This window comes from Jaculus jaculus, chromosome 4, assembly GCF_020740685.1.
Source record: "Jaculus jaculus isolate mJacJac1 chromosome 4, mJacJac1.mat.Y.cur, whole genome shotgun sequence".
In the NCBI taxonomy this organism is placed as follows: domain Eukaryota; kingdom Metazoa; phylum Chordata; class Mammalia; order Rodentia; family Dipodidae; genus Jaculus; species Jaculus jaculus.
This window is the reverse complement of record NC_059105.1, coordinates 32,151,401-32,177,032: the sequence shown is the minus strand read 5'-3', so window position 1 is coordinate 32,177,032 and position 25,632 is coordinate 32,151,401. Positions and strand designations below refer to the sequence as shown.

At 42.4% G+C, this 25,632-nt stretch overlaps 1 protein-coding gene across 2 annotated transcripts in view; it reads left to right on the top strand.

Moving 5' to 3' along the window:
- The first annotated feature begins 8,395 nt into the window (after positions 1-8,395).
- Ccnyl1 (cyclin Y like 1) overlaps positions 8,396-25,632 on the top strand; it is a 38,389-nt gene continuing 21,152 nt past the window's right edge. For both annotated transcript variants that reach the window (XM_004653540.2, XM_004653539.2), the window contains exons 1-3: positions 8,396-8,627; positions 18,611-18,685; positions 20,309-20,343. In XM_004653540.2, coding sequence (XP_004653597.1) covers positions 8,396-8,627; positions 18,611-18,685; positions 20,309-20,343 — 342 coding nt within the window. The remainder of the gene's footprint in view (positions 8,628-18,610; positions 18,686-20,308; positions 20,344-25,632) is intronic.

Sequence of the window (25,632 nt, the reverse complement as noted above, 5' to 3'; positions counted from 1 at the left end):
GAATGGGCACGCCAGGGCTTCCAGCCTCTGCAAAACGAACTCCAGATGCGTGCGCCCCCTTGTGCATCTGGCTAACGTGGGACCTGGGGAACCGAGCCTTGAACCGGGGTCCTTAGGTTTCACAGGCAAGCGCTTAACCGCTAAGCCATCTCTCCAGCCCCCAATTCTTTTAAAGAGGGTTCTTGGGGATTGAACCACAAGGTAAGCATTTATTGATGACGCTATCTCCACAGGCCTTCATTTTAATTTTTTCCTGAGTATCATTTCAAACAAATTAGCATCCTCATCTTAGCAAAAACAAGCGTGCAAGATAATACAAGATGGGAAAATAGTTGAGGAGTGAAAAGAGACAGTTACTATCAAATGTCCAGCTTACTGAAAAACCCAGATCAGAACTATATGAAGTTGAGAATGATGGAAGGCAAGTTATTCTATACCATGTCCTGGTATGATAATAATTCTTTGACATTGTTCAGAGATTACTTTGAGAATATATGGTAACTGTAGATGCTTTGCGAAGAAAAATATGTACACATGGGGCCAGGGAGATGGCTTCCTGCTCAAGCCAGATTACCCAAGCTTGATCCCCAGACCCCACATGGAAAGGCTGGAGCTATGGAGGGCTTCTGTAGTCCCAGCACACTGACAGTGAGATAGAGGGCAGAGATAGAACTTCTTGGGAGCCTGTGGCAAGTGCAACAAAGGACAATAGCAGAGTAATATCCAGATATAGAAACTGCCTCGAATAAGGTGGAAATGCAAGGAATGACACAAAAGGTACACTCTGACTTTCATATGTGCACAATAACACACATACATGCATGATACGCACATGCTCTCTGTGGTGGTCTGACTCAGGTGTCCCCCATAAACTTAGGTGTTCCGAATACTAGGTGCCCAGTTGATGAAGATTTGGGAATCAATGCCTCCTGGAAGCAGAGTATTGCTGGGGAGGGCTTATGGGTGTGATAGCCAGTTTCCCCCATGCCAGTATGCCTGTTGTCCACCTGAAGTTGGCCAGGAGATGATGTCTACCCTCTGCTCATCCAATCATTTCCCCCTGCCATTATGGAGCTTTCCTTCAAGTCTATAAACCAAAATAAATCTTTTTCTTCCCCTCAAGTTGCTCTTGATTGGGTGATTTCTGCCAGCAATGTAAACCTGACTGCAACAGTAATGTTGGTACCGAGGAGTGGTGTTATTTGCTGCTAGTCACCTGACTGTGTGGCTTTGGCCTTTTGGAGCTGATTTTCAAGAGGAATGTGGAAAGATTTGAAACCTTGGCCTATGAGAAGCCTTGCAGTGCTGTAAGTACAGCTTGATTAACTATTCTGGTCAGAGTTGAAAGACCTTAATGAAGTAAGAACTATGGACTGTGAGGTTTGGCTTATGAGGGCGAGAAAGAGCTTTGCTTGGACTGGGCTAGAAGCAGTTTGTGTGAGAGGCTTGCTGTTATGCCCCTCTACTGAGAGCTTGGGCAAGGATTGCATTGTGTAGAAATGGACTGGTGTGAGTAAAGGGATATGGCACAGAAATGAAATCTTTGGACCAAAATTGATGCCCACACAGCTGCAGTTGTGAGATTACAACCTTTGAGATTGGGCCAGCTGACCTGAACTGGGGTAACAGGAAGAATGTAGATTCTTTTGAAGGGGCCTGAGTGCTCAAGGAGTGTCCTTTCTTCAAACTCTGCTTTATTCCCCCCAGGATTAACAAACCGGCACCCTACCTGGTGTTTTAGAGTATAAGCAATGCAGGAAAGAGAGGGTCATTGAGTTTGCAAATAGGTCTTGTGTTTTGGAAACAGCCATAGGTAGTGTGAAGCGGGTTTGCTAGATGCCTGCATGGAGACCCCATGGAGCCATGAGGATGAACCATGGGGTTGCAGTGGAGACCCAGTGGAGATGCCAGGACCACGAGATGGCTGCCAAGGAGAGCTGCTGGCCTCAGATGAAGTTTTCCAGGACTGTGAGTAGCGTAGCTGGAGGGGCAGAATTGGAATTCCAGAGACTTGTTGCTGGTTAGAATTATCAGACATGGAGACTTATCACTGGCTAGAGTTGCTCGACTTGTTGCTACAGAGTTTGATGTTTTCCCTGTTTGAATCTTGTATTGGCTGAATATTTCTTTGCTATGGCCAATGCCATCTTTTGTAGTGTGAGTGTTTGTTCTGTGCCATTATGGGTTTGGGGAGGGTTTTTTTGGTATTATGACTCAGTTAAAAGACCTTGGATTATGGGGATGTTTGAACATCATTAGGATTGATTGAAAAAATGTTGGGATTTTGAAAGTTGGACTGAATGCATTGTATTTTACAACATGTATGGATATCAGTTTATAGGGGCCAGGGGCAAAATGTGGTGGTTTGATTGAGGTGTCCCCCATAAACTTAGGTGTTCTGAATACTGGGTTCCCAGCTGATGGAGATTTGGAAATTAATGCCTCCTGGAGGGAATGTATTGTTGGGGTTGGGGTTTATGGGTGTTATAGCCAGTTTCCCCATGCCAGTGTTTGGCACACTCTCCTGTTCCTGTTGTCCACTTTATGTTGGCCAGGGTATGACGTCCACCCTCTGCTCATGCCATCGTTTTCACCTGCCATCATGGAGCTTCCCCTCGAGGCTGTAAGCCAAAATAAACCTTTATCCCACAAACTTTCTCTTGCAAACCTGACTGCGACACTCTCTCATACACAAACATGCATGTGAACACATGTGTGTACACACACACAAAATAAAAACATAAAAAGAAAAAAAAACAGGGATGAAGAGATGGTTTAGCAGTTAAGGTGCTCACCTGCAAAGCCAAAGGACCCAGGTTTGACTCCCCAGTACTCATATAAAGCCAAATGCACAAATTGTCACATGTGTCTAGAGTTTGTTTGTAGCAACTGGGGCGGGCCTGTTGTGCCCATTCTCTTTGCCTGTCTCTCTTCTGTCTATCTCTCTCTGCTTGCAAATATATAAAAAACATATTTTGGGGGGAGGGGGTTCTAGGTAGGGTCACACTCTAGCTCAGGCAGACCTGGAATTCACGATGTAGTCTCAGGGTGGCCTAAAACTCATGGTGATTCTCCTACCTCTGCTTCCCAAGTGCTGGGATTAAAGGCATGTGCCACCATGCCTGGCAAAAAATGTATTTTTAAAAAAGAAAAAAAATATACACACATGACTTACCCATAAAATGTCATTCTATGGGTAGTATTTTAAAATTTCCATTGCTGTGACATGATACCTGGCATCAACACACTGTAAGAGGAGGAAAGATTTATTTTGTTTCAGCTTCATGGGTTTCAGTGATAGCCCTTGGCTCTGTTGATTCTGGGCCCACAGTGAGGCGGGAGATCATGGTAGGAGGAATGAGTGGCAGAAGCTCCTTGCCACTGCCACAAGTAGATGCCTGTTATCTCTGCACTTGTGAGGCAAAGGCTGGAGGATCTCAGGTTTGAGGCTTGCCTGAGACATAGTAAGACACTGTGTCACCAAAAACCAACCAACAAACAAACAAGTCCTGGATCCTCAGCACATAACCAGAGTGTGACACGTCCTAAGTATGGACTAAACAGATTAATCAATGAGTTTACATCAGACCCACATAAGTGAAGTCCCAGCTTCTCTCAGATAGTCAAACTCTTGCTTAGTTATAATCATATCATTCCTCTTTGCTTTCCTTTGCTCTCTTGGAATGATAGGATTTTTTAAAATATTATTTATTTGACAAAGAAAGAAGGAAGAGAGATGGGGGGGGGATATGGGTGTGCCAAGGCCTGCAGCCACTATAAACGAACTCCAGACACGTGAACCCTTTGTGCATCTGGCTAACATGGGTCTTGGGGAATTGAACCTGTGTACTTTGGCTTTTCAGGCAAATGCTTTAATGGCTAAGCCATCTCTCCAGCCCTAAGGATTTTTAAAAAACTCAATGCTTTCTGTTTCTTGCAAGTAAAATGTTTTCAACTCTTATTTTCATAACAATGCTTCACAATATTTTTCTGCTTAGCAAATTTTAAATGCTTTAGCTTTCAAAGTCATGCATGCCTATTTGTGTGCATCTTGTTAAATGCAGACACTACTTTGTAACTTGATCTTAAAGGTCATCTCAAGTCTACAAGAATCATCTAAAATGGAACCTAATGACATTTCTACCACTTTAGACAGTATTATTACCATAGAATGTAGTTATTAGGTCCTGGAGGATAACTAGATGTTGGTTGTAGAAAAGAAACTTCCCTGAATACTCTCATTCCACTGTGGTTTCCCACATTTCAGTATTTTATTTTTTGGTCACTAACTCTTACTTAAATGTTTTAAACAGAATTAGATTAAAAAATTAATCATCTCTGCTTCCTTGCCTTTTGGAGTGAGTGACCTTTTCTTCCTGTTAAGGGATAACACTCCCTCTGGTCGTTTTTGCGGTTTCTTATGTGGCCAGAGGGTTGTAAATGCTCACCCCTCTTACAATTGTAATTTATTTTATTTTCTATTTACTCAACCTCAGAGGTGGTGCTATTTCTTTTAGCTGCTTGGGGGAAATAATTCCACTTTCTACTTTTGTACTACATCTTTTTTTTTAAGTTGAGGTCCTTGGTTTTTGTCCAAATTTCTCTTCAATTTATCCAACATTTGAGGGAAGATAATAATACAGGTCGGGCTCTGTACTTGTGATTTCTGCATTCATGGGTTCAATGAATTGTGAACTGAAAATGTTAATATGTTCATATATTTCTTGTTGTTATTCTATAAGCCATGCAGTATAACATCTATTCATATGGCATTTACATTTTGTTAGGTATTGTAGGTAATCTAGACATGATTTGAAGTACATGGGAGCATGTGTGTAGATTATATGCAAATAGGATGCCATTTTGTATAAGGTTCCCAACATTCTTCAACTATGGTATCCATGAAGGGCTCTGAAGCCAATCCTTTACCACTACTGAGGGGCACCTTTTACTTGGTTGTCATTAGGTATATCAAGATTATTTATTTATTTATTTATTAGAGAGAGAGAGAGAGAAAGAGAGAGAGAGAGAGAGAGAGAACGCGAGCGAGCGCCAGAGAATGGGCATGCCAGGGCCTCCAGCCACTGCAAACGAACTCCAGATGCATGTGCCACCTTGTGCATCTGGCTTCTGTGGGTCCTGAGGAATTGAACCTAAGTCCCTTGGCTTCGCAGGAAAGTGCCTTAACCACTAAGCCATCTCCCCAGCCCTATATCAAGAGTTTTTGGAAGTGTAGACTTCTACACATAATTCTCTTTCCCAGAGTTATTTTACAAATAGAAACTGTTGTTACCTTCTTATTGCTGGGACCAAGCACCTGACCAAAAGCAGCTGGTGAAAGGAAAGTTGTCATATATATAAATGGCTTATAGTCTCAAGGGGAAGCTCCATGATGGCAGGGGAAAGCATGGCATGAGCAAGGCAGGACATCCCCTGTGCCACAGCAGATGGCAAACAACAGTGGGAGAGTGAGTAGATCTCTGACAAGGGGGAGCTGGTTATAACCTTAAGCCCTCCCCCAACACCATACCTCCTCTAGCCAGGCTCCACTTCCCAAATTGTGGTCAGCTGGGGAATGCTGATGACTGCTTGGGTTCCCTGGCTGCTTCTGCTCACCTTTACAGTCTTTGCTTAATGCCAATTAAATTTCCCTATTCTCCTTCTTTCATACTTTCATACTCCAACCTCCCCGCCCTTTTTTTTTGGTTCTTCAAAGGGTCTCACTTTAGCCCAGACTGACCTGGAATTCATGGCCTTGAGCTCATGGTGAGCCTCCTACCTCTGCCTCCCCACTGCTGGGATTAAAGGCATGCTCCACCATGCCCAGCTCCCATTCCCCCCCTTTTTAATATTTATTTATTTCAGAGAGGGGGGAGGGAGGGAAAGAGGCAGATATATAGAGAGAATGGGCATGCCAGGGCTTCCAGCTACTGCAAATGAACTCCAGATGCATGTACCACCATGTGTATCTGGCTTACATGGGTTCTGGGGAATGGTACCTGGGTCCTCTGGCTTTGCAGGCAAAAGCCTTAACTGCTAAGCCATCTCTCCAGCCCCCATTTCCCTTTTTAATATACATCATTTTTACATGTGTGTGTTATGTATGAGCACTTATGTGCTTTTAGCAGAGTCCCAGGGCACACCTGCTGTGGGGTGCAATCACCTGTGGTGGCTAGCGTGGAATGTGGGGCGACTGCTCCATCACTTTTCCATCCATTCTTGTTTGAACTGGAATCTGAGTCTGTTATGGATCATGGAGCTTGCTATTCTATAGGGGATGGGGGCGGGGAGGGCACAACCAGCTATTTAACAAGGATTCTGGAGATTTGACTTTGGCTGGCCTCAGGCCCTCATGCTTGGGCAGGAAGTATGTTTAACCGTTGAGCAATCACGCTAACCCCCTATACATCTTTATGTATCAAATCCTGTGCCCAAGACTTCAACTACTTCCTATATTCTCTGATGAATACAACCTTCACTGTTGTTTACACTGAATATAGTTCCTCTTAGACCAAGATTCCCAGTGGCTCTACGAAAGTAATCACTAAAACAAAGATGATATTCTAAACATAAAACTGTTGGACATTCCCACCCCATTACCCTTTTGTTTGGTTTGATCTTTATGTGTACTGCTCTTGAAAACATAAATTGTGATGTAACACAAGGGACTTGGCCTACAGCTTTACGTCCAACTTTCAGATCCATTTCTGCCTGCCACTTCATAGCATCAAAAAGTTTCTTTCTCCCCTCTTTTTTCTCCCTCATTCTTGCCAAGGAGAAAGGCACCACTATCTACCCAGTGCCCCAAATTAGAACCTCAACATTTTTCTGCCTCCTACTTCCTGTCTCACTCCACACCCAATTACCAAATACTTCCTTTTCTAGCTCCCAAATGACAAATCCTTCTACTCACTCTTCCCTTCTGCGTCAATATGGTCCCTTAACTGATTCTCTTTCTTCCCTCATTATTGTCCAGAGTGACCTAGCTACAAATACAACTTTCAGTGATTTCTTGGGTTTTTGTTTGTTTGGTTTGGTTTTTCGAGGTAGGGTGTTGCTCTAGTCCAGGCTGACGTGGCATTCACTATGTAGTCTCAGGGTGGCCTCGAACTCACTGCAATCCTACCTCTGCCTCCCCAGTGCTCAGATTAAAGGCGTAAGCAACCAACCACACGCGGCCGATTTCTTAATTTCTTTCTTTTTTTTTTGGTTTCTTAATTTCTTGTGAGTTCTACTCTCACGTTTCCGTGATGAAATTCAAACTTTTTACTCCAGCATAGACTTTTTTTTTGGGGGGGGGTCAGATAGCATGACTTCAGTCAGACAACTGGATTGTCAATTTTCTCATCTGCTTGGACGCAGTGAGGGGTTGCGGGGTGGGTCTTGCATCCCACATACTGCTTCCAGTGGTCTGCAACAATCAAGGTCGTGGTACCCCACCGCGGGGCTCTCGGTTCTGCGGAAAACTGCTTCCCCGGTTTGTTCCTAACAGAAGGGAAACGTGCAAAGTCCTGCGGTGGGACGGGGGGAACCGAGGCGTGAACAGGGAGTGGGAGCTAGCAGGGACGAGTCCGGTCCTTCTCCCACGGACGAGGAAGTCGAGGGGGCGACGTGTCCCCGGGTCCGATGGAAGAGTTCGGCGGCTGTGGTGGAGTTGTAGGCGCACGCAGCACCTGCTGGGAGACAGGCCAGGAGCCTTTCGTTAGCAAAACGCCCGGCTCGTGAACAAGAGCAAACTACCTGTGAGACTTGGGGAGACCGAGCGCCCGGCGCCGCCCCGCCAGCCCCGCGTTCCCCTCAACACAGCCGCCGATGAATGGACAGCGAGTCGGAGCCGCGGCGCGCCAGGGGCGGGGCGGGGCATGGCGGGTCACGTGCCCGGGCCGGAGGCTGGCACGCGCGGGGAGGGGGCGGGGGAGGAGGAGAAGAAGAAGGAGAAGCCCGAGCATGATTGGTCGCTCGTAACCAGGTGACCCTCAGGACGCGTTCCGGTTGGTCGGAGCCCCGGGCTAGCGGCTCCTCAGTCGGGAGGCGGCGACGGAAGGAGGAGGAGCTCCGGCCCGCGCTCTGGGCCCGCAGTGGCTGCGTCTCCCGGCGCCCGTCGGGTCCCCACCCCTTTTAAATAAGCCGGGCTGGTCGCCGCCCTCGCAGACTAGTCTGCTCGGGGGAGGCGGCGGCGGCCAGTTGGTGGGGGGTGCGGCCGAGGCCGGAGCCCTGCCCCGGGCCGGGCGGGCGGGAGGGCGGCGAGTGCGGGCGCGGCGGAGCCCCGGCGTAGCCCCGGGGCTGGCGGCGCCGGCCGCGCCATTGTTGGGGGAGGGGGCGGCTGCCGGGCGCCGCGGAGGAGTCGGGGGCGAGCGGAGGCGCGGGCGGCGGCGAGCCGAGGCGCGGGCGCCCCATGGGGAACACGCTGACCTGTTGCGTGTCCCCCAATGCCAGCCCCAAGCTGGGCCGGCGCTCGGGGTCGGCAGAGCCGGACTACCAGTCTGACACCTACGAAGCGGCGGCCGGGGACGCGGTGGCCGTAGCGCCGGCGCCAGCTGCCGCCGTGGAGCCCGCCGCCGACTTGGATTTAGGAGCCGGCGAGGGTCACCACCTGCAGCACATCAGCGATCGGGAGATGCCCGAAGGTGAGGGGGTAGCGGGCAGCCCGTCCGTCCGTACGTTCCCCCCTCTCCCCGGGCGCACCTCTGGCCTCCGCCCACCCCGGTGTCCTCCCCTCCCTCCTTCCTGCCCCGGAGCCGGGCTTTTCCCAGGCCTGGGAAACCCGGGTGTGTGTGTAGGGTGGTGGTGGTGAAGGCTGGACGTGGCTCGTGTCCCCACCCCCTTAATCTTTCCCGATCGTGTCTGGCCAGTTGAACCTCCCCAACCCCAAACGCCCAGTCCGGGGCTGCCTCTTGAGATTCGCCCGAGTCTGGTGTGAGAGCTTCTGTTCTAGTCCGCGCCCCTTCTTTGTGGCTGTGTGCCTCGTCCCGTGGGACTTTATCAATACTTTAGAATCACTCCCTTGTCTTTAATAAGAATCCCAGTGCCCCAACTTCGTAGTATAGGTCCCATCTTCCTCTCCAGCTGGTACCCCCAAGGGCAAAGGAGCCAGGTAAGAAATGGTTCCCTTTCTCACGCCAGTGAAAGTAGCTTATGATACTCCAGTAGTTCAGACCCAGGCGCTTGAGGGTTCTCTGTGTTCAAGTAAGTTGTCATAGAATTTCATGCTATTAAATGGGCTTTTTAAAGGTGGTCCTGATGGAACCTGCCTTATTCCTTCCAACTATGCTATGAATACAGAAGGAAAGAAAAACGGGGTAAAGAGGCCCGCAAATAGCTGTGAACGGTGTCAAATGTTACCGCCGAGACTGCGCGAAAAGTTTGTGTCATTTTTCGCCCCCCTTCCAAAGCAGTTCACCCTCGGAGTTCTGCATACTTTAAAATTTCCTCCTTGCCAAATACTTGGCAGACATCGAGATGGACTGGTTCATAAGATTGTGGGTCAGACGAGTCAAAGGAGACAAAAGCATAAATTTAGGCTTTAATTAGTAACGTAAAGGTTTGGGAGTGAGGATGCCAGACCCTGCCGGAGCTTGCAGTGTTTGTTTCCATGGCGCCCTGCCCTCCCCGCCCCTCCTCCCCTCCCCGCCCCTCCTGCCTTGAGAACACTGTTCAACCCTGGGAATGTTGAGGTGAAAGCTGAGTTCTACAGACATCACCACCGGAGGGTGTGCCAGGAGGAAGGAAAAGAGGAAATGTTTGATCTTCGTAACAGTTATTCTGGGTAACAACAATTTGGTTATTGTAAGCTTTATTCTCTGAATTGTAAGGCATTGTATCATAAAGTCTAATTGGCTCATTTACATGTCAGGGATCATTTCATTTCTATAGAGGAAATGCTTTATAACTCTATTTAAACTTTACTTGGGCTGTTAGTGTCTTTATGTTAGAATAACTTAAGGCTCACGATGGACACACATTTATAACTTTTTGGAATATTCAAAAATTGAAAGAAGGAACAAACAGGGCTAAATTGTACCTTTAAACAGTGCGCGTTCGAGTACTCGTGAAAACTTGTGTTCTACTTGGTGTGATGTAAGGTAAGCCTCTAATTTTACAAACCAGTTAGTAGATGGATAGTATTGGGTGAGAGTCCAAATAGGACCTTTAGTGACTCTTCAGGATTTACAACACTTTTTCATGTACAACTCCTTCGGCCCTTCCTGTTGTGTGCTCCCTGTAATGCCAATGAATGCAAAGTCAGGCATGCTGTAAAGTTGCTTCTGCATAGAACAAGCGTTCTAATTCCTGACAGAATAGTGTGGATACTGGATATACCATACCCAGTTCATATGAACTTGCTCAGAATGTGTCTTTTATTTTAATCATAAAGTAGGCCTGTCCTTTGGCACTTTATTCTACCCAGGTGTTTGAGTTACATTTCAAGTTTCCAAACTCATAATCAACTGTCATCCTCTATTTCCTGTCCAGTCAGTTGATAAGAATAAAAGTAGACATGACAGCGTGGCCTAAATTTCCTGATCAGGTACATGAATTTGTTTTGGTCATTATTAATTGAAGCTGAGAACGACCTAGTCAAAGGAGAACAGTAGGAGAAGCTAGTGGATCAGGTATGCTGAGGACTAGGATAAGTAAGGAGTTAAGTCAGAAAATTTGGGGGAAAAAGATACATGTGAGACCAGAATGTATCACTTCATCAACATGTCATTTACATTTTCAGTACAATTTTTCTTTTAAAACTTAGCTTTATGGCTGGAGACATAGCTCAAGGGTATAGTGCTTGCCCAGAATGAGTGAAGCCATAAGTTTAATCCTCAGCACTGCCAATTTTTTGAAATTAATTTTTTGGCATTCAATAAAGTGATAAGAAATTTCAGCATTTGGCTTATTGTTTCCATAGAAACCGGGTCAGAACACCAAGTGTAAAGTATAAATACATTGAAACTTTGCTTTTAGTATTGCTATTTAAGAAAATTTTGTATTCATCTCCTTGGAAACTGAGAAACACCTATTTAGATTAAAACATAACTTTTTATAATGGATTGTTTTTTATTTCTTAAAGTCATACATAATGATGCTGTGCTGTGTTCTCCTGAAACATTTAGAACATTACAAATCATGTTCAAAGCCAGGCATGGTGGTGCATGCGTTTAATCCCAGCACTTGGGAGGCAGAGGTAGGAGGATTGCTGTGAGTTTGAGGCCACCCTGAGACTACACAGTGAATTCCAGGTCAGCCTGAGCTAGAGTGAGACCCTACCTGGGGGCATCGGGGGCCTGGGGAGCTCAAGTTATGTTCAAGACTTCCTGAGGATATAGTATGTGTTCAGATAGACTCAAAAGTATTTTCTACTCCTTTGCCTTTATTTACTGCTGTATCTGACACACGTGATGAGAGCACCAGTCACACAAATACTGCCTTATGATGCCTTTACTTTTTCATACAGCCTTTTTGTGTTTTGACTTTGGGAGCTTCGCTAATTGACCAGCTAAAAGTGCTCTCATCCGCTTCTGCTGACCTTTCTTCTGAGGAGTGAGGCTAGGGAAGAACAATATGGGAAAAAACATCTGAGCAAGAAATCTTCTCTTCCCAGTAAAAGATTCATTTATTTAAGAGAGAGAGAGACAGTGAGTGACATGGATGTGCTCCTACCACCACAAATGAACTCCAGACATATGTGCCACTTTGTGCATTTGGCTTTACATGGACCCTGGGAAATCCAGCCAGGCTCCTTGGGCTTTGCAAGCAAGTGCCTTTAACTGCTGAGCTATCTCTCCAGTCCCTTCCCCCTTAGTTAATTTAAACTCTTTTTTACTTTTCCAAAAATAACGTCATCTTGAAACCTTGATTCTTCTTGAGACTTTCATATGCATAAAAAGATAACATTTTATTTTATAAAAATGGGATTGCTGTGTGTGCTGCTTTGTTAACTTACTTAAAGCTATACAGTACTTGATGGATAACACTCCATGGTGTCTCCCTGAGCCCATGCACACTGCTGTACCAACTCTTACATTTCCTTAACTAGTGTACCATTGAATGAATCAAGTATCATTTTTGTATCTGTCCATTATGCCTGGACGTCTTCTATAGTACAATTTATACATAGTCCCCTAAGGTAAAAGTTTTTTGATGACTGATGATGCACTGTACCTCCCTACTATAGAATTCAAGTGGTGTGTTTTGTCTTACGACTGAACTTTGTAAGATAGGCCATTTTGCACTTAAGATACTTTAGTATGGAATATTCTTATGTAAATTTGAAGTTAATGGCAACTGGTCATTAGAATTCCTGTTTTAGGGGTTCTTGGTGGCCTGTCCCATGTCTTTAATTCTGAGTAGCTGCCACTGTAAATCTGCAAATAATGCCGGTTTTAGATGACAGACAAAATTAGGAGATGTGGGAGAACTTACCCACTTTTGAGTTCTCAGAAACATGCTGTCACATCCTTTTAAATGGCCAGTGTTTCAGAAATAGACTAGTGAAGACAACCCCCTCCCAATCCTGATCCTGCCTCTTTAGAGAAGGGGAGGAGTAGACAGTGCTTGAAAAATCAAGAAGGTGAGGTGGTGAGCTGATGGGTAGAAAGTAAATTTAAGGTAGTTGAGGAAGAGGACCGTTTTACATGGGGAGGTGAAAGATGACTCAATGACATGTGCAATGTCCTAAAAATGATAGGAAGTGATCTGGGATGAGAGGAGGCTTTCATGCAGAAGAATAGGACCCTTTGGAATTCCTCATAAGAAAGCAAACTTAGTTTTAGCAAAGGGCAGAAGGCTGGACATTTGGTGACTGCAGCGGAGTGAAAGGGTTACCAGAAGGAAGATGGTGGACTAACACCTTTCCATGCTAATTGGCTGTGACAAAGAATGTGGAAACCATTGGAGGAGTATAGGCCAGAGGATATGCTCTTTGTGAAGGAGATGAGGTTATCTGCTCTGTGAGAGTACACTATGATGCCTGCAAGGGTAGAAGGACAGACCAGCTAGGAGACTGGGGCAGTGACAGGGGCTTGAAGTACACTGAATAAAGAAATAAAGGGATGCAAAAGTGGGTGAAGACAAGAAGGAGTGCACGTGATCCTTAAGCATATCCTCACCCATAAATGAAATGCAGATGAAGACTGCCACCCTGTTCCTTTGGAAACAAATCCAAAATCTTGACAGCACTTTTCTTTGGTGAGGTTGTGTGGGAAGTTATATTCCTATTTTGCTGGTGGAAATGCAGAATGGTTTGACACCATGAAGAGGAATTTGGAACAATCTCACAACAGTTAATGAGAAATTCTCCATAAAGGAATTTATCCTAAAGGTATACTATGACAAATAAGAGACACCAAAAGCTTTTGTTTTATTATTTTCAATAGTAAGATATTGACAATAGCTCAAATGTCTAGTAGGTGGCTGGGGAGATGGCTCAGCAGTTAAACATGCTTACTTGCAAAGTGCTCCATCCTGGTTTGATTCCTCAGTACCCACATAAAACCAGTTGCACAAAGTGGCATGTACATTTGGAGATTTGGAGTTCATTTGCAGTGGCAAGAGGCCCTGGCAGGTCTATTCATTTTCTTTCCTTGACAATAACTAATAAAAAAAAGTCTAGTAAGGGACTGGTAAAATAAACCAGCATGTGCACATGAATGTGCATGTGTGCACACACACACACACATACACATATATACACACACACATATTAATCTGAGTATCTATGGATCTGTAAAAAGGAGTGAGATGTTGCTTTATATTGTAATGATCTCCAGGATGTGATATATTAAAAATAAAGTCAGGGGCTGGAGAGATGGCTTAGCGATTAAGCACTTGCCTGTGAAGCCTAATGGCCCCGGTTCCAGGCTCAATTCCCCAGGACCCACATTAGCCAGATGGACAAGGGGGCGCATGCGTCTGGAGTTCATTCGCAGTGGCTGGAGGCCATGGTGCACCCATTCTCTGTCTCTGTCTATCTGCCTCTTTCTCTGTCGCTCTCAAATAAATAAATAAACAAAAATTTTTTTTAAATAAAGCTGAGGTGGTGGACATAGAGTCTATATGAAAGAAATCAAGGGAAACATGGCTTTATTAAAATAAATAAATCATTAATCTTGCATGATCACATGGTTAGCCAAAGGACATATTAACCCAAAATATTTTGGTGTGGTTTTCTAATAAAGTGGCCATTTTTGATTATAAGTTTACTTATGAAAACTTTTGTTATTGTATATTGTGTCCTGTATATTTCATGTGAGTGTTTTGAGTTAGAAGGCATAGGAATCGTAGTTATTTGACATATGCAGAGTCAGCCACTAAGAGGTATAAGTTGGATTTTCTAGGGTCTTGAAAAGTAAGAATTGGTGCATCAGATTGTGAAGTCCAGGTATAGGGTGTATAGGCATAGGACTTAAGGACTGTGTTTCCTGGGCTTCTTTGGATGCTACCTCCTTTCCTCACTTTTTTTTTTTAATTTCTTAAAACATATTTTACTTATTTATTTTTGTTTCTTTGAGGTAGGGTGTTGATTTAGCCCGGGCTGACCTTGGAGTTCACTATGTAGTCTAAGGGTGACCTCGAACTCTTGGTGGTCCTTCTACTTCTGCCTCTCAAGTGCTGGGATTAAAGGCATGTGCCACCACTGCCCAGCTCATATTTTACTTATTTGTAAGTGGGGGGGGGGGAGAAATAAAGAAAGAAGGAAAGAAAATAAATGGGTGTTCCAGGGCTTCTAGCCACTGCAGACCAACTCCAGATGCATGTGCCACTTTGTGCATCTGGTTTTACGTGGATTCTGGGGAACTGAACTTGGGTAATTAGGCTGTTAGGTAAAAATTCCCTGCATATGTGGAATTGGTGATAAAATCATCAGCTTGCAGGGTAATTGTGACCTGGAATGTTTGTGTTACAGGCCATAAAGTGATTACAATGTATGTTTATAGGGGTGATGCAGCAGGTCATTAAGTACAGTAAGCCTTTAAATAGGTGCTCAACAGTTGGTTCAGAAACTGATTACATCTTCTGTTTATCCTAATGTATGAAAATCAATGTGTTAAAATCAATGCTCTTCCTCCTAAATATGTTATTTATGGCAATTAGGTTCTCACTGTCCTTTTAAATATTTTGACCAAGAGAATAGATTTCTGGACAGCTTATAAATGCATGGCTTGAACACTTCCAGCCTTCAGTAATGCAGTTCATTTATTTTAAAATACATGCTGTTTTTACATTTTTACCATTTTCAATTAAATTGGATCTTACAACTGGTAGAATCTTAGGCTAGAGGAAAAGCAGTATATTATCATTACTAGTAAATTGCAGTTTAAATTAATTCAAAGTGGTAGGGTAGGTTATAATTTTCATCTAATAATAAGATAAGTAACATTTTTCTGAGTTTGAAACATTCTTATAGTCTAAAACTATTAAGGGGATTATATATGCAGTGTATGGTAAATGGCATATTCTTATTTTTCATGACATCTCTAAATTCTTTTTGTTTTTTTTTTTTGAAGTAGGGTCTCACTCTTGCTCAGGCTGACCTGGAATTCACTATGGAGTCTCATGGTGGCCTCGAACTCAACGGCAATCCTCCTACCTCTGCTTCCCGAGTGCTGGGATTAAAGATTGTGCGCCACCACGCCTGGCTTTATTTCTTTTTTTTAATGTAGGGTCTCTTCTGACCTAAAATTCACTGTGTGGTCACAGACTGGCTTCGAACTCACAGCGATCCTCCTACCTTGGTCATCTGTACCACCATGCCCAGCCTCTAAATTCCTTTTTTCCCTAAAAAAAGTCAAGGAATAATTAAGGTCATAGCACTTTAGGGTTCTTGGAAGTAAATTAGTGGAGAGTGCAGAAATAATATAGTATGTTTATAAATTTATTGCCCAATAGCTCAAGTGTCCATTCCATAAAATAGTTATGTATATCATTTACAGGAAGCTGAGGTTATATGGAAAACTTTGGTGGCTGTAGTCAGAAAATTACTATTTTTGACAGCTTTGTGCAAATTGACATTTAAACCCTATAGACATAATCCCTAGAATATCTACAAACTCACCCAGGGGGAAATACCACAGCTAACTATGGGAGAAAGGCCAAACTGGAATCAAATATATACAAGCTAGAGCCACAGTAATGTTCCTCAGTTATGTCATCAGGAATTTAAAAAAAAATTATTTATTTGAGAGAGAGAGAAGGAATGGGTGTGCCAGGGCCTACAGCCGTAGCAAGTGAACTCCAGACACATGTACCACTTTGTGCATCTAGCTTATGTGGGTCCTTAGGCTTTGTCTGCAAGTACCTTAACCTCTAAGCCATCTCTCTAGCCCCATCAAGAATTTTTGAAGTATTCAGAAGTGGGGGTCAGAATTACAACTGGGGTAATTGGCAAGGTTCTAACTGATTGTGCCCTTGCTTCCTTTAGAAGCAATGTAGCACTATATACTGAGCAATGAAAATGATCCTTTTTTTTAAATCCAATTACTATATTTGAAGATCTTTCCTAAAGAGATAAGAACTATTTAAATGTCTATAAATGTGCTGGAGAGATGGTGTAGCATTAAGGCACCTTGCAGGCAGAGCCAAAGGATGTAGGTTTAATTCCCCAGTACCCACATAAAGCCAGATACACAAGGTGGCACATGTGTCTGGAGTTCATTTACAGTGCCTAGAGGCCCTGGCATGCCCAATATCTATCTATCTATCTATCTATCTATCTGTCTGTCTGTCTGTCTGTCTGTCTGTCTGTCTATCTATCTATCTATCTATCTATCTATCTATCTCTGTCTCCCTACCTCTCTCTATTTCAAATAAGTAAATAAAATACTTAAAAAAAAATCTATAAATGGCATAGTAGCTTATGCATGTAGTCAAAGCCCTTAGGAGATAGATAGAAAGATCAAAAGTTTAAGGTCTTCCTTGGCTCCATAATGAATTCAAGGACAGCCTGGGCTACATGAGATTCTGTCTATAAAAATAAAAATAGTATTGCTTCATTTTCCTCATAGTAGAAAAACTTCTGATAAAATTTTATTAATTTTACTAATGTAATTTATTAATTATTAAAGAATTCTGTAAGTGCCTAGATCCCCAACTAATAGGGGATTGGCTAAGCTACATACAGGAATAACACTGTACCATTATGTATTTACTAAGCAGTAGCTGTGTTGCAGGAGGTGGTACTTATTTTTCTTCAATAGGATGTAAGTTGTGAACTGATTCTTCTGGTTCAGTGTTGGAGTTCAGGGCCTTGTGCATACCATGCAGGTGCTTCAGCACTGAGCTCCCCAACCAGAGAGGCATTTTTAAAGAAAAGCAACCAAAAGTAATAATTGTTAGTATATTGATAGTTTTTAGCAAAGCATTATTTTGGCTTATGCTAATTTTATTGATGAACCAGACATGGACCCATTCCATCTTTAGTATGGTCAGTACTGCTATTAACCAGGTCACTTCAAATTGTGAAGTAGATAAAAGTATGCTGAGTTAGATAGTAGCTTCTAGAAGGCTGACTAGTTTTGTTTGTTTGTTTTTGTTGTGGTTTTCAAGGCAGGATCTTACTCTAGTCCAGGCTGACCTGAATCTCACTGTGTAGTCTCAGGCTAGTCTTAAACTCACAGTGATTCTCTGCCTCAAGAGAGCTTGGATTAAAGGCATGTGTTACCATGCCTGCCTGACTACAGTTTTGAATGTCAGCATGTATTCGGTATGAGCCAGCAATGTAGTGTTACATGGTTATCACTAACTTCCCTCTTCCAAGAGTAGAAGGATGACTGATGTGATCTAGGAAGTATTGCCTTACCCTTACTGTAGGTCTTGGTCCAGTTTTTTACAAGGTGGGTAAGTGGCTTGAGATGGACATTGCAAGGAATGTTGTTTTTTTTTTTTTTTTTTCCTGCCTCATGATAACTGTTTATATAATGACAGCATGTGCAGTATAAAATTTTATAGTCTGTCTTGGGGTCTTGATTAAACAAGATTACCCCCTCTTTATCCCACCATGGACTGCAGCAGAGGGAAAAAGTTAAATCCTTTTTTTCATGGCAGTGATCACATGGAGGAGACCTTTGTGTTGTCCTTCTAAATCTGCCATGATGAGTAGCTCCCAAATAAACCACAGCTACCTGAGGCCACTTGCCTAAGTAATGAAGTTAGTGTTAGCCAAGTGGTTGTCTTAAAGAGGGTTTGCCAAGACCAGCTCCCTTTGTTTTAGAATTTTAATATGTCAGTCTGGTTTCTAGATTCGTTTCTAGTGGCTAGCAACTGCTCGTGGAAAGTGCTAGTAGTGTCTGCATAGAGGGAGGCGCTTCGGCTGGCTATGTATGAGGGAAGGGCACGTGAGCAATTCATCTAAAAGTTGGATTAGATTATCTAGGTCTGGGTTGGGGGGGAGGGAGGGAGGGAGAGGGGGAGAGAGAAAAGAAAGGTCTACAGCATAGCCCAGTCTTTTCTCACGTGACTGGGGAGAGGGTATTTGTAGACCCCTGGTAGAGGGCTTGTAGTGTTGCCTTTATCTCCTTCATAACTAAAAACTTTTCTCAAAAGGTTAAAAGTGGTCATTAATACCAAACCATCTACTTGCCTGCTGGAATAAATGCTCACGTCTTTTTCTTTTCTGTAGATTTAGCTTTGGAATCTAACCCTTCCGACCATCCAAGAGCAAGCACAATTTTCCTCAGCAAATCTCAAACAGATGGTAAGATGATTTAACCCATCAAAGAAAAGACTAAAAACTTTATTTTTATGTGATATTATATTGAAAATATTAAGAATTTGTTGATTGGTTTAGCTTTTTTGGCTTTTCACACTTTAACTTATTTTGATATATGATGTTTTACTTTTAATTGTCACTCTTAGAATTCACGTGTAGAACATGAGGACTTTGTATTTACATTGTATACATTTCCCATCCTAAAGTATCAGTGCATGTGAATACATGATTTAGAAGTGGTTATGAGTTTATACATATTCCATCCTATTTTTTTCTTTTTCCTTTTGCTCCACAAAGTATGTTTTAAAGATGAGTAATAGAATTTAGGTTTCAGATAGGTTTTTATGTGAGCAAATCAAGACAGTTAGTGTTTTCTATGCAGACTGAATCTCATTCTTACCTGATTTTACATAGTGTTGTAACTAAGCAAACATATCAGTCACATCCAACTCTCTGCAGCTCAGAACTTTCAGGCTGTTTAAAACTTTTCCAACCTAATGAAGTAAAACTCAAAGCAAACATGCCCTAATATGTTTCTTACACTAGCGTTATATGAAAGTAAGTTTCTTGTAGCTTGTGTTAGGGTGAGAGTCAGAACTGGGGAAATTTAATTCATTTGTACTTTCTCTGTAGTGCTTGGACAGTCCCCTCCCTCACCTTTTTTCCCCTAAAAAGTTAGGTGTTTGAGTTTTCAGTTATCTATGACAGCAAGGGTATAAAAAGTGAAGGTTATGTAATAATATTTGGAGTAATACACCACAGTTTAAAAAGGAAAAAAGCTTCTTACCTGCACTTTTATGGTTTTTTTTTGTTTGTTTGTTTTTTGTATTTTGCCTGTCTTGAAATGTCATTTCTGGCTAGCATTACTGAATTTACCACTTTCTTTAAGGACCTATGGGCTTTTGACATGTCAGTTGTGAAGAAGCAGTGAAATCAAAGCTATCCTGTGACTACAGTGCCTTTCTAGTTTTGATGAAGGAGGCAGAGTGGGAATTGGTGTGGCCATGTGCCTCTTGTGGCCTTTGTTAAAGTAAAAGGAATTTGTGAGCTATAAATGTCATGTTCAGTTAAGTTAGCACTCTCCCTTTCTAATATGTGAACACTAATGAAGTTATTCGGTAACCTATTGACATTAGCATTTTCAGAGACTGCAGTAAGTAGGTGGTCCAGGACACTTTCAGGGATTTTGATGCATCTAGAGATGGGTGTGACCAAAAACTGGTTTTTGGTGCTGTCAGCATTAGACCCTAGTAATGCTGTAAATTGTATGGATACATAGAATTAGAAAATACACTGTTTAGTTATTTAAATGTATAACAGGTAAGCTTTTTTGTTAGCTAAGTTTCTTACTTGGATTAATTCATTTTGCCATTTTTTTCATACCTGGAAATTCTATTTGTGTCTAATAGATTATCTCTTAGGTAAATAAGTAAAACTATGCTTTTACAATGTACTTTATGGAGTTCATTTTGGTAGTTTTCATTTATTGTGTTGTAAAACACTTTTTAAAAATGAAAGCAAATTTCATTTTGTTGTATAGTAGCTCCTGTTAATATTTTTGTGGCTTTTGTGTCAGAACTGATCAGTTAATATATTTTTTATTCTTAGTGCGTGAAAAGAGGAAGAGCAACCATTTAAACCATGTAAGTAAACAGTGGAAAAGTTAAAAAATTAATAGTTAAAAATTAAAATTGCCTGCCATGATTTCTAGAAAATGGAATGGGGATGATCACTGTGGATTTTCTAAAGCTCCAAGGATTAAATTAACTAGGCAAGTCTTTGATTTAATATTATTTGTTTAGACATGATTCTCACATTAAGTTAAATCTAAATAACTGGGCATAGGATAATTATATGTTTGAAAAGTTTTTTTTTTGCATGAGTTTTAGTCTTATTTTTAATCAGAGTACCAAGTCAATATTACTATTACCTGCTGACTCCTGGTATCATAGGTGAAAGTTCAACTTCCTCATTCCATTGTAACCACAGCCTCCACCTCCCATTTCCTCCCCATGTATATTTTCTGTTGTCATTAATCAACATTTACATTACAACCATGCACAGATACTGTTAATTGGTGAGTCATGTAGTGTTCTGACATGCTGCCTCCTTGTCAGTTCTATTTCTTTCTCTGAGCATTTCACTTCTCTGGATAATCCCCCCTTTCCTAGCCAACATTAGCTCACAAAGCCAAATGTAGTTGGCAGCCTCTGACTGGTCTCCATGCCTCCTTTTCCTTTTGGTAGACTTTATTTACCATCTATGTAACAGCTTTTCTTTTTTTTAACCCCAAATGTTGAAACATTTGTCACATGCCTTTCAAAAATATTTTCCCTTTAACAAGTATTAATAAAATAAATGTGTTCCAGTTTTCTCCTGGAGACACCCCTCCATAGCCTTTTATCATACTCCCATATGACTGGTTTTCCCTTAGACCTCCTCTGTGACTGTTTTCCTGGCCTATCACTTTTTCCCAGAAACTGGCGTAACTCCTCTGTCATGGTGGATCCTCTGTGTCCTAGGTCCTGTCACTCCCTTGTGTTACTGGAGAGCCTTTACTGGGAAAGGATGCTTGCTATTGGGAGAGAGACCTGGTTTGGGGAAAACAAGAGTGTATTGTAGGTTAAAGCTAATTTTCACTAAGATGCTTCTCTATTGTCATCTCATTTATAGTATTATTTTAAAATCTGTTGCTATTTTATGATATGTTAGACATAACCAATTTCAGTCATTGTCCCCACTTTTTCTTTTTCTGGAAGCTCTTGGTATTTTCCCTACTCTGGGATTCTGAAATGTCATGATACAGCTTATCATGTACCTTATCATTTTATCATGGACATTCGATATATAAAAAACTAGGGAATTTTCTTGTTTCTGTAATCTTTTCTCTACCTTTTAAAAAATTTTATATAAATTATAACAAGCTATTGTCTCTTAACACTTTGCTCCAGTTCCTATTACACTGGAGGCCCTCCTCATTGGGGCAATGGTATTCACTGTCCCCACAGTGAATGAAGGTCTCAGTCAATCACTGGGGTAGTGGGGGTGGGGGGAATGGGGGACTGTGCCTGTACCTACACACACTGTAGCTCTTACAATCTTTCCACCACCCCTCCTCCGTAGTGTTCCCTGAGCCATTGCAGGCCTGTTGGCAGTCTGACTTAGTGTTATCTGCAGTCTCTGGATTTCTGCTTTTATAGGTTTTGATTGATCACCATGCTTTGTCACCATCAACCTGGGGCTGGTTGTCAGGCTAGCAGTAAGAACAGTCAGTATTCATGTTGTCACTTCCCCTACAATTTCTCCTGGACTCTGGCATGTGTTGTAGAGATGATGACATGCCTTATGGTTGGCAGTCGGCTAACTTCTTGTCTTACTGATGGATCTTGTTTCTCCATTTTTTGTACCATCTGTAAAATGAAGCAGATTCTCCAAACAAGAGTGACAGCAGCTTGGGCTAAAGGGGGTGAATGCAAATTTGAGAGATATTTTGTTGTGCAAATCCACTCTTCTTCTCCAGAGAGCAGTGGAGGCTTCTCTCTGAAGTATGAGCTTCCTGACTGTGGGATTCTGACTTGGTTTCCAGTACCCAATATGAGTTCTTTCCCACAGAGCAGGCCTCATGTCCAGTCAGAGAACAGTTGGTTACCCATAGATGTTGTGTACCACTATTGCACAAATGTGTTCTTCTTGTCAGGCTGGTTGATTTTGTAAACTGTAGAGTCTCCTACTTGTTCATGCTCTTGGTGACCATTTTTCTCCAGCAGCACCCATAGGGCTTTCTATCACTGTGAGGGCTATAGAGGAGGGCACTAGTTTCCCTTTTGGTTCCAGCATAGTATTATTCCTCTGTCCTATGATTGCAGTCAGTGGTGTGTTAAGCAATAGGGTCTTACCTTTTAGGTCTGGCAGGCAAGTGTTTTGGCAATGGCCTACATTGTTTTGGATCTCCCTGGGCAACAGCTTACTGTGGGGGGGAGGGGGTAGCCCATTTATGGGCCTGGGGATTTACTGTCCAGAGTCCATGGTTTTAAAGTTAAGCTTTTTCCACCTTCTATCCAAACTTCCCCCCTCCCCTTTATTCTTCTAGCCAGATCTACTTTTTCTTATATTGTTACTTAGATGTTGGGCATCTTAGGCAAGGATTCTTCTGCACTGATATCTAATTTCCACCTTTTTATTTTTTAGTTTGTCTTTTTCTTCTAATTCTTAGGTTAAAGCATAAAGTCAAGGCCTCTCTCCCTCCCTCCCCCTCCCCCCCCCCTCGATTTCTTTAAGTCTTCATTTGGTTGGAGTCTCCCTCGAGTTTTCTTTAAGTCTTCATTTGTTCCCAAGCTTTTCACAGACTCATGAATCCCCTTTTCCTGTTGCTTGACTTCTGGAGGTGCCCCTCAAGTGTATAGTTGTCCCTTGGCTTACTCTGTCTAAAAGCACCATGCCTGAGCAAGACTTGTAACTGAAGAGTCTCACTGCAAGCATTTGGAGGCCAGGCTGACTTCTCATTTTGTGGGACCATAACATTTTTCTGGGGACTATTCTGTGGGACAGTTGGATTTCTTCTTCCAATTTCCTGCCTAGGGATTATAACCTTGCTCATAGAAAGCTTGTTTTCAGAAGGGAAGCAGAGTTCTACTTTTCAGCACATGGTTCTGCCCTACCCAGCAATTTGTAGTTCCAAGCTTACAAACTGTCAGGTTTAATCTCTAGAGAATAAATAGAAAATGGAGGGCAGGTGAATTTAAGACTCTAACCACAGATATGCAACTGACCTTGACTTTTATTTAATTTTTTACCCTAGCAGCCAAGTTCTGTCCATGGGCTCGCAAGTTAACCATGTTTCCATCTGCTCTACCCCACCTGTCTATTTTTTGGCTTTTTTTGTTTTGTTTTTCAAGGTAGAGTCTCACTCTCTAGCTCACTATGTAGTCTCAGGGTGGCCTCAAACTCACAGTGATCTTCCTACCCCTGTACCCCAAGTACTGGGATTAAAGGTGTGTGCCACAATGGCCAGCTCTTATTTTGGCTTTTTGAGACATAGTCTCGTGTAGCCCAGGCTAACCTTGAGCTTCCCTAGTGCTGGGTTTATCGGTGTGTACCACCATGCCCAGCTTACTTGTCATCTTTCAGACATTAAAAATAATGCCTTAGTCATTTCCTGATCTTGGTTTGACCTTGTTTTATTAATTGTAATGAAATTTCATGAGGAAAAGGAAATAGGTTTGTGGTCAGGCTACAATGTTTAAATGAATTTAGAACCTGTATTTAAAATGCAAATTTAAGTTTAAATTCAATAGACCTAATGATATTAATAAAAGTTATGCCTATTAACTAGTACATGCCAGGGCCTTATTTCAGAATTCTGCTCAAGCCATGCATCCTGCCAAACTGTCCCACTGTGGTGTAACGTACATGGAATTGTTTTCACACGTAGGGGTACACTAGTGTCTCTTGGCAACTGCAAACCAACTCCAGATCCACATGCCACATTATGCTTCTAGCTGGGGAGTCAAACCTAGGCTGTTAGGTATTGCAAGCAAGTGCCTTTAACTGCTAAGCCATCTTCCCAGTCCTAGAAAAATGTAACAGGTTAAAGTAAGAGGCTGAGGCGTAATGGTAAGAGTGAGTGGGTGGGATGTTTTTGGGCTTGGGCGTGACTTACTAGACTACCAAGATTACTTTTTAGCTTTAGCCATTCTTAGTCTAAGTGCAGATTACAAACTCCTATACTGTCTGAATATAAATGCCTGTGCTGATGGAATATAAACAGTATTCTTTGTCTCTATTTTAGTAACCACGTGCCAGTAATGATTTTGCTCTTTAATTTTTTTTCAGTACTTAAATTTTATGTCCCTAGGTTTGTCAGTGTAGTTTATCAAGGTTATAAGCCAGCAATGCTAAGATTTTAACCCTAACATAGGACAGTTATCTTGAGTTTCCAAGCAAGATCAAGAGGAAGTTACCTGCTCGCAGCTGTGTTCCAGGTTTTGCCAGCCTCTAGTGTTGAAAGCAGAAGTGAGCCTTATGTACTGGTTAGTAGAGAGATTGTTCCTTCACCTTTCCTGGTCACCTTAAGACTTGGGAGTGTCACCTGAATTGGAGCAAGGGTGTTGAGTAGCAGAAGTGGCTATTTCTCTGAATAATCCCCTCTGTCTTTATTAGGAGTTTAGAGTAAGTCTGATGATGAGGGAAGTGTTTGATGTAAGTTTGTTGATTTGTTAAATGAGTGCTCCCAGGCCTCTAAGAACACATGTAATAATTTCAAAGATAAGCCAGTATGGTCGAAAAATGATGTATGTGAAGAAAAGTGGGAGAAATTGTTACCTAGATATCTATAAGCTAATCTATTTTGACTCATTTCCACTTTGTTCTTTGTATTCCCTTAGAGGACTTTTTTTTTTGGTCAGAATTGGTTTCTGTCCTGGTATCCTATGCTATCTTACCACATAATACAGGTTGAACTTTCCTAATTTGGAAGTCCAGAATGCTCCAAAATCATAAACTTTCTGAGTGCCAACATGACACCACAAGTGGAAAATTCCACTTGGGATAGGTAGCAGGCAAACAAAAATTAGTACCATTAGAGGCTAGGAAGATGGCTTTGTGGTTAAAGGCACTTGCTTTCAAAGCCTGTCTGCTCAGGTTCAGTTCCCAAGCCCATGTTAGCTGGACATAAAAAGTGGTACAGCATCTGGTGTTTGCAGTGACAGGAGACCCTTGCACGTTGATACACACAATGCATGTAAATAAATAATAAAAATAAGATTACCTCTAGGCTGTGTGTGTGAAGGTATATGTGAAACAAGAACAAATTTAATAGTTATACATGGTTCTTATCCTCAGGACATCTCATTTTATATATATGTAAATATTCTAGACTCCCATGACCATAATTCCTATTCTAAGAAGTTTGGATTTGGGATACTCAACCTAGA